The 12,560-nt window shown below is 38.0% G+C and overlaps 1 protein-coding gene across 1 annotated transcript in view; it reads left to right on the forward strand.

The window, feature by feature from the left end:
• Positions 1-6,826, forward strand: part of LOC136349324 (adenosine receptor A2b-like) — a 65,044-nt gene extending 58,218 nt beyond the window's left edge. The window contains exons 2-8 of the mRNA XM_066300798.1: positions 3,243-3,306; positions 3,357-3,668; positions 4,657-4,751; positions 4,800-4,924; positions 4,977-5,134; positions 5,195-5,487; positions 5,543-6,826. Coding sequence (XP_066156895.1) covers positions 3,258-3,306; positions 3,357-3,668; positions 4,657-4,751; positions 4,800-4,924; positions 4,977-5,134; positions 5,195-5,487; positions 5,543-5,743 — 1,233 coding nt within the window. The 5' untranslated portion in view covers positions 3,243-3,257 and the 3' untranslated portion in view covers positions 5,744-6,826. The remainder of the gene's footprint in view (positions 1-3,242; positions 3,307-3,356; positions 3,669-4,656; positions 4,752-4,799; positions 4,925-4,976; positions 5,135-5,194; positions 5,488-5,542) is intronic.
• Positions 6,827-12,560: the final 5,734 nt, after the last annotated feature.

Here is a 12,560-nt window from a genome sequence, read left to right on the forward strand (position 1 = left end):
TTCGCCGTCGAAGGGATTATACGTTACTACGCTACAACCCCTCGACATTACCAGGTGATCAAAAGGAAGTGAATTGATTTGGGGCGTTAGAAATTCGATTCGGTACTGGAAATGGCATCAAGAATGCAGTGAATTAATTATTCAGAAAGATGCAAAGAGGAGGGAGAAACCAAATCAGAGTGTTTCCAGGGAAAATTGATTAGAATTGCAATCTTCATGGGAATAGAAAATTTAATGAGATGCCTCAACTGAATAGTTGATTCGTGAAGGAATATTACATTTCAGAAGTACATTTTTGCAGTCAAATACGGCCTACTTTTATTTAATGGTATAATAGAGTTTAAGTTATTTTCGGCGGTTACTTCTGATTAAAGTCACTTCCCATTGGAATGTTAAAATATCAAACCGCAAAAAAACTTCAACAAAACTATTTATCTTTAAATGTGTAAAAAATGCTCACGTTTTGACAATTTATTAAAACCATCGATTACATTTGTTGCCGTTGTAATCAAAATATTTCCATGCATTGAACGGTTCCGATATGTTTGAAATTAAAGTTCTTTTTATACATCTGTCCGGCTTTGTGATATAAAAAAAATGTTTTTGCTGATACGCTTTGATGCAGACAATTCGCCTGAAACGCTCCCACATAATTATCAAAAAAATAGTTTCCAATTATCCCATTATAATTTGACCTGTTCTTAGGTCAGTGCGGTTTTGATCGAAATCCAAACATTCATTTCCTCTTTCAAAGTTAAATTTAAATACCCTGGAAAGTGGTGTTCCACTGAAACCAACCTAAATTACTTTTTTTTATGGCGACAAGGAGAAATACGCATTTCCTCGCCCCGAATCAGGGGTGGTCTGATGTAACAGGACCTGGATATGGGGGACTGAAGGACTGGAACGATATTATTCAAACTCCAGTAAAAACTCGTTATCCTCTCTTCATCATGTCTTAGTCCAGCCACTATAAGCCTGTAGTAGATTCTCCTAGTAGGAAATTATCTGCTCCCCGCCATCTTCACTTTTCAACTACCTGCAGTCCGTTCCACCTTTCAGTGGCAGCCGAAGCATGTGAAACAACCGGCGCCATATAACCTGGATTAATCTGAATGATGTTATGGAGTAATAGATGTATTTCATCACATGCTTGTATCATCTGGAACTTGCCAAACATACAATAATTTAATTTAACGCCAATGAAGGGCGTTTTCTTGATGTAATGGCGGAACAAAACACTTATAGTTTAATGATCTCCCTTTAGAATATGGTAGAAAATGAGAGATATTTTATATGATACATGAGATGATATTTGAAATATTTAATTTAAATTTGAGATGGTCAAACATTTCGGTCTGCTACTGTAAAACTTTAAAATGCGACCATTATTTTACTAAAAGCGCTTTAGAATCTTAAATGTATCTTCTGACGTTGCAAAGTTAAAAGTGAATTCACTTGCTTCTATAGAATATATTCCTCGGACTTTCCCAAAAGGATCAGTCCAAAACCGTTGAATAGCACAAAGTGGATTCTCCGAAGCCTTATTTGACTACTTTGAATTCCTTCATTTGATTTTCAAAAGAAATTCCACACCGATGCCATAATCGCATCTTTGAGTCGACTTTACGATCCTTTTCAGCCCGAAAGCCGTATCTTTCTGTATTACACTGGCTACTGAGTAAATTTATGCAAGGAACACGCAGGAAAAAGATATTCTCTTGGCATCGAAGGAGCAACCAATAAGTATGTTTACGACCTGAAATATGTACAATGGAAATACGTGTTCATCATTCATAAAGTAAAGGAGCGATATACTAAAGCCTAAAAAAATTATGTCCACGGCGCCTTTGGAAAGAATATATACGTTACAAGTATTTGGAACTTGACACGAGAATGTTTCCTGATTGGTCTAATGCCACTTGTAACATGTAAATCCAAATAGAAGCTGCCAATGTGTCCACAATTTACATAACTATAATCAGAAACTACAAAGAAGAATAATTTTCCTCCACCATTGTATCAAGAAGATATTAAGTTCTTGCTCAAATATATTTAATATACATATATTGTATGCAAATATATGCAATGTATACTTCTTTATGGCAGTTTTGTATTCAATCTTTTCTGTAATTTCAATTAGAAGTGGCTAACATTTAGGCGAACGTGTCTTCAAAACGAATGACAGTAAATAGAGCCTAATGGGGTAAATATTAAATAGCTTTAGAGATAAATAGATAAGGTCTAATTATACTTATTTAGATTTTAATCTCTTAAGGAGGGCAAAAGTAATCCGAACTAACAACCAAAGGATCTGCTTTATCATCACGAGAGAAATCATGCAATCAGCAAGATTTTTCTTCCCCATTCTGTCAAGAACATTTCTGACACACTGCCATTATTTCTAATTAATTTCAGTTTTAGTAGATCTTATTTACTTCCACAAGAAGTAATTACTCAATCGAATAGAATCACTGCTCTATAATAACGAAAAACCTATCTGACATGAAAAAAGCACTTTCTAAATTCAACCTCTCCTTGTTACCCAGGAGGATGAATTGCTCTTTGAGTAAAAAGCTTCTAAATATAGAAGAAAACAAACGATCTCAGCTTACGAAGTATATGCAAAACAATCAACTCCTCCTAGTTGCACAGCACGATAAGGGGAGGACTAATCGAACTAACTAGAGCTGTACATTTGGGATTCTGATATCCTTCTAGTTAACATAATATAGTTTTTATTTTGGTAAATACCTTAGTATAGCAGCTTAGGGATAACCCTTGATGGATGAAAATCTAATAGTCCTGTTTTAGAATACATGTCGTTTTCCTAACAATGTGGCAAGTTTTTTATTTTGATCCAACCTAGTGTTGACGAAACTTAATGAAAACCTCAGGCTTTGCTCGTCCCTGGCGTGTTTTTAGCAGTTCTTTTCTACCGTCTTCTAAACCGCGTACGTGCTAAGATTTCCCAATGAAGGGAAATGGAATTTGTTCCCCGTGACACTGGAATTGCCCGATGTTATCTTCGTTTAGGTTTAGAATTACTTTGAAAGTGTTAAATAATATGAACAATACAAGAACGAAGGAAATCTAAAGTTTGGGAATAAGATGAAACGGCTCATCTGATTTTCTTTCGCCTAACAGACAATAATCAGCCCCATTTTATCGAGAACTCACGTCAAGTTATTTTTAGGAAATTCCGAATGTTTTCTTAGGGAAGACTACTTACATTGTTTCAGCTGAGCAGCCCCAAAATGAACTTCAACACTGACTCCACTTCTAACTACCCCTTATTGATAATAGGTAAGGCCTGTGTCTCCATTCCACCAGCCCTTGCAGCTCTTACTTTGCAGACGCCATGAACGACACTTTGAACAGCTCCTGCTACCCCAATTCAGCCTCCAAAATTGAACAGTACTATATCATCATGCTTCCAATCCTGCTCATTGCCAGTTTTATCGCCATGATGGTCAATGTGGTGGTTATCGCCAGCGCCAGATGGATCAGATGTAGCCTCACTCCAAATCTTAAAATTAGTTTGAGCTTGGCGGCTGCCGATGCCGCCAGTTCCAGTATGAGTGGATTATTGTTCCTCATTGAAGCCTATGAGTTCAAAGTGGGAGTGTTGGCCTGTCTGTTGGAGATTTTGAGATTGAGCGGAATTGGTAAGTTCGGGATTAATTAAGGGCTTAAAGCATTGGCGGTTAATTTCACTTGGTACTTCGTTTATGGACGTTTGTGGAATCACATTAAGGGCCTAATGGAATTTACAATTGATCGCTTTTCCATTGGCTGGCTTATCAGGCGTCGTGGAAAAGGCGAGTTTAAAGGATTAAAGATACGTCCGAAATTGGGGATGCAGTTTATGGAAAAAGAAATGATTGAGATATTGGTCTTTCCAAGACGACTATACCTAATGGAAAAAAACTTCTGTGAAGAATCGGTTTAAGTCAAAGCAATTAGTTCTTCGAGCATCGAAAACTGTTGATTTTTTCCAAATGTTATGTCCTTTGTGGAGGTTAACTATTTAAGTCAATTTATCTATGATTCTTACTGTCATAGGTAATCCAAGATTTGCAAAAATATATGAATTTCTGAACATATTACTCGTAGATATAATGTCAATTAATAAATCCCTCCGCCATTATGTCAAGAAGATTTTCACTTTTAGAAATTATTCCTAAATATTTATTGATTTAATTGCTTTTACTTACTTTGGGAGGCAACAATCATTTAATCAAATATAGAGCCATCGTGGGCATGAAAGTGATGAACTCTTAACATTTGAAAGTGGATTTTTCAGGCAGATTCACGCTCTCTACGTCACCTTCAGAAAGTGGCATTTTTTTTTAACTTTTAAGTTTCATATTTTATTTTTTTGCACTAAAATCTTCCCGATTTGAACCGGATTTCATGTCAGAATTTTATTATAATAAGAGCATTGTTTCCCCACGGAGGTTGTCTATTTCAATACTCCCACCCTCGTCTTTCTTAATGTACACCGGACAAAGAATCTTTTTTCATATGTAAAACTAATGTTCACACACGTGGCGACAGTGTATGTGGGGACAAATGCAATTTTCTGATAAAAATCAATCAAGTACGAACGATTTTCACATAACTGAACCTTTCAAAATCTCCATTTCTCGACAGTTATTACAGTGGCCCATCTGCTGGCCCTCAGCCTGAACCATTACATTGGGATTCTGAAGCCTCTTCATTATAATTCCATAGTCACGAATACGAAGGTAAGTTCAGAGCTCAATTTAGGCTCAAATAAAACGTGGAGCCTGTAGGTCTCCAGAGCAATATGGCTACTGTGGCTGGCTCCATTTCTCATTGTCATATGCATGTGCGCCTGGTTCGACTCCGAAGGGACTTTAAAGAACAATTTTCTCACCAATTCCGATATATATCCTCGGTAGGTCTCCAAAAGGAAATATATAAATGTCCTTTAGCAAGGAAAATTGCAGGTTTATGATGACCTTCTCCTTCAGAATGTCTTACTCAGTGTTGTTCTTCCTACCCGTTTTCGTCATGGTAGTGTGTTACAGCCACATAGTCTTTGTGGTCAAGAAGCAGCAGACCCGATGGGACAATCTTTCGAGAGTCGGCAGCATCCGCATCAAAGGTACAGTGAAACTATTATATAATATAAGAACTAATAAGCTATTTGGAGTAACTTTGAAAGGCAAGGTTGCGCACAAGATGAGCAGAGAGAGGAAGCAGCTTGAGGGCAACGTCAAGGCCATCTACACAACCCTTCTGATTCTGGGCTCGTGCTTCTTAGGTTGGACCCCTGCCCTTCTGATCTACACCCTCAACTGCGAGTACGGCTGCTTCAATTCCGGTCAAGACCTTGCCAACCTCAACTGCAATTACTTCTATTTTGTAATAGGGCTGCGCCTTGTCGAGAACATTCTCGTCATCTCCAAGATGCTGGCCAATCCAATTATCTACAGCATACGAATGCGAGAGATTAAGGTTTGGGCGTCGACATTGAGTTACTGTTCAATTTTATACGGCAAATCTGCAACAGGATGGAACTCATCGAATGCGTATGGCCCTCGTTCGGGTATTCTGCAAGTCCCGTAGGAGTAGGTTTGAGGAGTCGGGGCTCTACTACAGATCAAGACTGCAGAACAGCGCGGGAGGGGGCACTATTCAAGTGAGGGTGACTTCAGTGAAGAATGAAGGTGGGGGGACTGAGAGACACATGGAGGATAACACAATTCTCTAAGGGGGACGCGGAGGAGGTGCCTCCACTTTCTGAGAAAAAAGTAGCTGTAAATACAAAGTTTTTTAGCATATGGGGTCAAACTTCTAAAGATTCTTTAGTGCAGCTACAGAAGAAATGTGAGAATAAGAACCTGTGTCCGCAAATGTCTCCCTAAATACTCTACGGCTTTATGATGATCAATATAGTTATGTACAAAATAACATTACAGTAATTGTTGAAAATGTTGCTCTTGAACTTCACCAGGTTGGACAACATCGGATTGACAGAGGTAGTTCAGTTCCGTGGCCCCTAGGTTACCCGATCTAACACCTTTAGATTTTTTTTTTGTGGGAACTCTGTAAAGGCTCTGATTAATGAAACGCCATTAGAAATAGAGCAAGATCTGATTTCGTGAATCGTTGCGGCATTTGAAGTCATTCAAAACGACGATCAACTTTTCAGCCAAGTCCGCAGAAACCACGTACGTCGTTTAAATAGGTGTATGAAGTTCAACAACATCTTGAACAATTGCTGTAGTGTTGTTTAGCACAAACAAATTTAAATAACTAAAACTCGATAAAAACATTTTTGCACTTACCTGTCTTAAAGCATCATGAGGCCCTAGCGCCTTAGGAGGACGATTGCGTACACGGGTTCTTACACTCAAATGATGTCTTTTGTTCTACTGAACAATCCCCAGACGTTTGACCCATAATTCTGAAACACTCTGTATTTGGACTTCTAGAAGGGAGAAACTAAGTCATATCTGGCGATATTGAGTGAGTGAGAATGCCTGGACGTGCGTCTTTTATGTGATGGAATTCAGGGTTTTATATGTAGCAAATTCGTGATTTTCTCCATTTGAGCGCTTGCTAAAATACCTAATTTTTAAGACTGATTTTTCTGTATCATTTTGTCCCTCTAACCTTCCCTTCAGCCCTTTGCTGCAACTTCTCAGTAGTCTATCAAATCTATAGGTGTTTCTATGTCTCTTCGGCTAGTGCAATTATTGAGAGGTCTAAATGTATTTATTCATTTTGATATACACGGTCTAAATGTAGCCCATTTTGCCATGTTGAATAGATCTTAATGTTGGTGAAAGCACGTTGAAGCAGTTTTATTAGATTTTGACCAAATTTCTCTTAGGAATTTCGTTTGAGCAGGCAAGAAAAAGTAGCAAGCACGTCAAAGGATTTTTTTAATAAAAAATGTTTCTGCACCTCTCGAAAAACCACCCAGATGGATCTGCTTCAAGTCCAGTGGCTGGCCGGGACATCCAGGGTCGAAAAATGTAAAACATATTTTGATCGTCACATTTATAAATTATTGGAAAAATCGTACGTCGAGAAAAGTATGTCGCACACCAACGTGTTTTTGGGAAAATTTATTCTAAAGCCGAAGAGCAAGTTGGGTTGTACGCCTGCGCGTTTTGTTGGTGGGACATTCAAACATTCACAATTCGGTGATGTCGAAATCATGGTCGTGCTGGCTAAAATATGACGTCAAAGCAAATTATTTAAAAATATATATGTCCAAAAAAATGGTTGTCCGACTACATGTTTTTAGGAAATATTTCTAATGTAATTTCTCTATGTAAATTCATGAGTGGATCTAATTACACACTTGTACAACTTATTTGTCTTTTTCAAGCGAGATTGAGCACTCTGTTTGAAAACCTTTAGTCCTACTTTAAAATCGGTATTCTAGTTTCCTTCGCTGTTGTGTTTAGTTGTAATTTTTTCTTCATTTATCTTTAATTTTTCTTTTAAATCATTATACAGCACATTAAAATTAAACTCGTACACCTCAAAATTTTCTAATATGTTGTGTTTTTTCTTAAATAAATATCTTTTAAACATTAACTTTGTATACTTTGCGAAGAATGGTCACGGATAAAACGTTTTTTATTACAAATTTTTGTGGTAAAGTATTTTATAAAATAACAATAATTTTTTAAATATTTTGATAGTCACATTGAAACTCGTAGACATTAAATATTTATTGCTTCTGTTGAATAGTTCCAAATTTTATAAAAATTTAGTCTCGTGAAGAATGTATCTGTGTTAAGTGCTTCCACAATACTTCTCTCAATTTTTCGTATCAATGGGACGTCAGAGGGGCCAAACAAGTTCTGCAGAGAGAGAGTTAGCGATTCATCATCATATACATGGAAAATCTTACCGGGAAATTGCAAAACTTTTCAACAGACTCTACGCCACTGTACAAGGTATTATAACACGTTATAACGATGACCATCGTATAAAAAATAAAGTAAAAATTGCTTAAATTTTTTTTTTTTAATATACAGGATGGGGCACCAAGAGCGCCTCGGGGTATTACGTCCTTATTAATAATTTGATCGAAAATTGTTTTTGGAGGTGTATGTAGGACCTTACAAGGTACATTTTAAAAACATTTTCATTTATACAGGGTGTATATAAGAAAAGATACAGCTCAAACATATGTTTTTTTTAATGGAACACCCTATATTTTATTACATATTTGGAATTATAAGAAGAAAATAGTATAAGTTTGCATAACACCCATTGGGTCTAAAATAATCGCTTATCGAGAAATTTTCGAAAATATAACATACACCTCTAAAAACAATTTTCGATCAAATTATTAATAAGGACGTAATACCCCGAGACGCTCTTGTTGCCCCACCCTGTATACGACGAGAGTTAGATTCTAAGGAAAGTTGCGGAAAATCCCAAACTATCAGCCCCTAAGTTAGCGGAAATGGCAGAAGTAGAATTAAAGAATAAAGCTAATCCCCAAGCAATTAGAAATTTATTGAATAAAAATAACTTCCATGGTAGGATAGCACGAAAGAAACCGTACATAAGCAAGACGAACAAAATCAAACGTCTTCAATTTGCTCAAGAACGCCGAGATAAAGATGTATCATTTTGGAACAAGGTGATATTTGCAGACGAGAGCAAGTTCAACATTTTTGGTTCTGACGAAGTAAATAGAGTGTAGAGAATACCCAACGAAGCACTAAAATCTAAGAATTCACGAGCCACCATTAAACATGGTGGGGGTTCTCTGATGGTATTGGGGTGCATGTCTTCGAAAGGCCCTGGCAATTTGCACTTCATTAATGGCATTATGAATCAAAATATGTATCTTGACATCTTAAAACAAAATTTGAAGCAAAGTGCTACAAAATTGGGAATTAGAGAACGTTTTATCTTTTACTAAGGTAACGATCCCAAACACAAGGCGATGAAAATTAAGACTTGGTCGTTATGTAACTGCCCAAAAGTTACGGAAACTCCTCCACAAAGCCCAGATCTCGATGTGAATGAACATTTATGACGCATCTTATCAAATCTCTAACATTCACGAATTGAAAGTGGCTCTTCAGGAAGAATGGGCAAAAGTAAAACCTGAATATTGCCAAAAGTTAGTGGAGTCTATGCCTCGACGTTTAAGGGATGTAATTAGTAATAAAGGATTACCAACCAAGTATTAATTTCTAATTGTTGATTCATTCTGTAATTTTTATAAACTGATTTTCAAAAAAACCGCAACACCAAGAACACATCGTACACGTTTGAAATTCTGGCATTACGTTGGGTCGGGTAATAGATAAAAACGATCAAAATATCAAAAGAAAATTATTGTGAATAAGTGAAAACATTTAATTATAATTTAATAATGGGTGGTATCTCCTCTCAAATTAATACATTCCTGCAAGCGACGTGACATGCTTAAAATTAAATTGTCAATATCTTTGTGGTATTGTATCCCCGGTAATCTGCACCTGCTCGCAGAGTTCATCTATGGTCTCTGGAGGGCAAGCTAAACGTTGAAGTCTCTGACCCATTATATCCCATACATTCTCTATTGGGGACAAATCTGGAGAGCGAGCTGGCCAAGGCAAAGTATCCAAATTTTCAGCTTCCAAATACCGCAAAGTATCGTTGGCTACATATGGTCGCGCATTACCCTGTTGTAACGTGCTTCCAGGATGGTCGCGCATATATGGTACAAGAACTGGTTCTAAGACACTATTAATGTACCTCTGAGCATTTAATCTATCATAAATGAAAACAAGAGTGTTAAGACTTAGTGAACCAAGTCTTGATGTTTTCATCGAGCAAGTTAAAACTCCAAGTTACGCCCCTGCACATCTTACATTTGTTGCCTTCCAGATGTCGCGATCCGTTAGTTTTCCTAAGAAATGGTTTAAAGTTCAAATTCCTCATCTTTTATACTTTGGCTAAGAACTAAATTGCGGGGCACACAAGTTATAAATGTGCATCGGGGGTGATTCTTGGGTACTGGAATTCCCCACAATTACCTTTGGCGGTGGTCGTAATTGGGGGTGCCATCACGTCCCATTCGGGACAACTGCAATAGTAGCGTTACGGGATAATCTGCTCATTGGCCGTCAGGCCTGGCGAAATGGGTATTCCTCGAGTGAAATGCGCTCCGACTAAGAGTACGCCTATGTCTGCTGACCATCAGCATCCAGTACTTAAGGGCTGGGAGAAGCTGGGCATTATCATTATCTTCTTTCCTATCACGATTGTCACTCATCAGTTGAAGGCAGATCGATATATCGCCATTTCACGAACATAACTCATACTCTTCGTCGGATCGTGATAATTCAATTCTAAGTTTCTGCAACTAAGTCTTAGCCATAGTTATGTATTACAAGTCAGTTAATAAACCGTGTTAATGTTTAAAGGGTTGTCCTAACTCCAAGACTTTCGGGAGATTCCATATGTTTACTTTGCTAAGCAGGTATCTAGTCCGTCCTGGACTCTCGTAACTAGAAGTGCAACGTCGGTACCTTGAACCGGTAAGTACTACAAATAGTGCTTGCGTGTAAGCGCTCTCGTATAATAATTCGCGGGTGGTATCTCCAACCTCCAAGGAAGGAACCCCTGCATATCGCTCAACAAAGAGAAGACCGACTACCATACCGGATGGCACCCCAAACCATGACACCCTGGTGTTAAACCAGAATGACTCCTTTCCAAAAAGTCCAAATTTAATCGCTCCGCTCTGCGCCTTCTAACACGTAACCGTCCACCAGATCGCCATAAACAAAATCAGCTCTCATCACTGAACACGATTCTTCTCCACTCATCCACCCATTGTACTCTCAGACGACACCACTCCAGTCGGGCCACCCTGTGGTTTCGTTATAATGGAAGCCGACATATAGGACGATATGAATTTAGTCCAAAACTTTGAATTCTGCGATACATCGTATTAAGGGACACCCTTCGATTTAGGGTGGCTACCCAGTCAGCACCAAGAGACGGAATTGTTTCAAACGGGGCGCCTGTCGCTGAAAGACGAAGTCGCCGGTCTTCGCGTCGGTTCGTCATTCTTGGACGGCCACTACCACGATGACGATTTACTGACCCTTCATTAGACCAATCTCTCCAAGCTCTTAGCAATGTTGATGCGTTTCGATCCAATCTACGTGCAATTTCGCGGAATGGTAAACCTGCCTCATGCATACCAACGATTCTTCTCCTTTCAAAGGGAGTTAACTGCATTTTGGCGTACACGATGCATTTTGCACTACCACACATTCAATATGGTACTAACAGTGGTACCTTTATCGCTATCCGCCTGTAAAAAAATTTGCAAAAAGAACGATCGTCACAGATAAAAGAGTAAAGAAAAACTTCATTTCGCATTAAAATACGAACTTGAAATTTTTATCATTTTTTTCTCTTTACAAGTCAAAAATCATACCAAAATTTCAAATACATACAGTGCATTCTTCTTGATGTTGCGGTTTTTTTGAAAGTCAGTATATTAGTGTATGAGTTTAAGTTTGACTATCAAAAAATAAAGATATTTAATTTTCCCCTACAAACTGCATATTTTCTCAAGTGTTGGGTCCTTAATTTTGCGCATGTACGTGTTTGGGTCGATTCACCTCTTTCGATACGATAACCCTGAACTACGTAGATCGTTGCCTGGATTGATCAATTAAGAAGGACCACCCTGAGTTCGCAGTCTCAGAGACACTGTTTTCGCGTATAAGAGAGACTAAACCTTCTTAATTTAACATAGATTTATTAGTGACATTAACAACCATACAATATCGAGAGATTCGTTATTTAAAGGGTGTTGATGAGAAGAGTCTAGCGCGCATGTGTCCGTAATGAAGTAAGGAGGAAAGAGAATCGTCTTCAGTTTCGCACCCTCCTTAAGTACTGATACGGAGGAGCATCACCCATAGACGTACTTCCTATAAGACCCATTAGCGGCTTCTAGGCTACCTTGTCGCGCTAAAGCGTAGCGCTTAGAGGCTTGGTCGCTGGGCTTTCATTGGAGCCCAGCCATTGTATTCGTTTGGCGTTACCTTTAATTTAGATTCGCAATTTTAGTCCAACAAAGAATAGCGCTGGAAATCACAATCATAAAATAACTTCCCTCAGCCGAAGATGGGTGTTAAGCGCTGGGAATTCCACCACTATCACGCAAAGGCTGGGGTTGTCCATGGGCGTAAAATCAGTTTCTTAAGCTCACTTTAAGCATTTTAATCTGGTAAATAACGTAACTAGAGTCCATGATAGAACAATACGTCGCAAGTCCTAATATAAATCTATAGCTGAAAGTTACGTTTAGAAAACCATAAATTATCTTAAGCTAACATCAAAGATGCCGGAAGAGATTCAGAATTTATATTAGGTCGTGTAGTATGAAATGAGTAGATTCTCGAAATGCCACATTCAACTGCGAATAACTTCACTCTAAATCTATATTTGAACTTGACTTTTTTATGTGGAAAAGGTACATTCTTCCCCTTTCGATCAGAGTTTAAAGTGTTAAAAATTATCGAAAACTTTTATTTTTA

Source organism: Euwallacea fornicatus, chromosome 37 (assembly GCF_040115645.1).
Source record: "Euwallacea fornicatus isolate EFF26 chromosome 37, ASM4011564v1, whole genome shotgun sequence".
Lineage (NCBI taxonomy): Eukaryota > Metazoa > Arthropoda > Insecta > Coleoptera > Curculionidae > Euwallacea > Euwallacea fornicatus.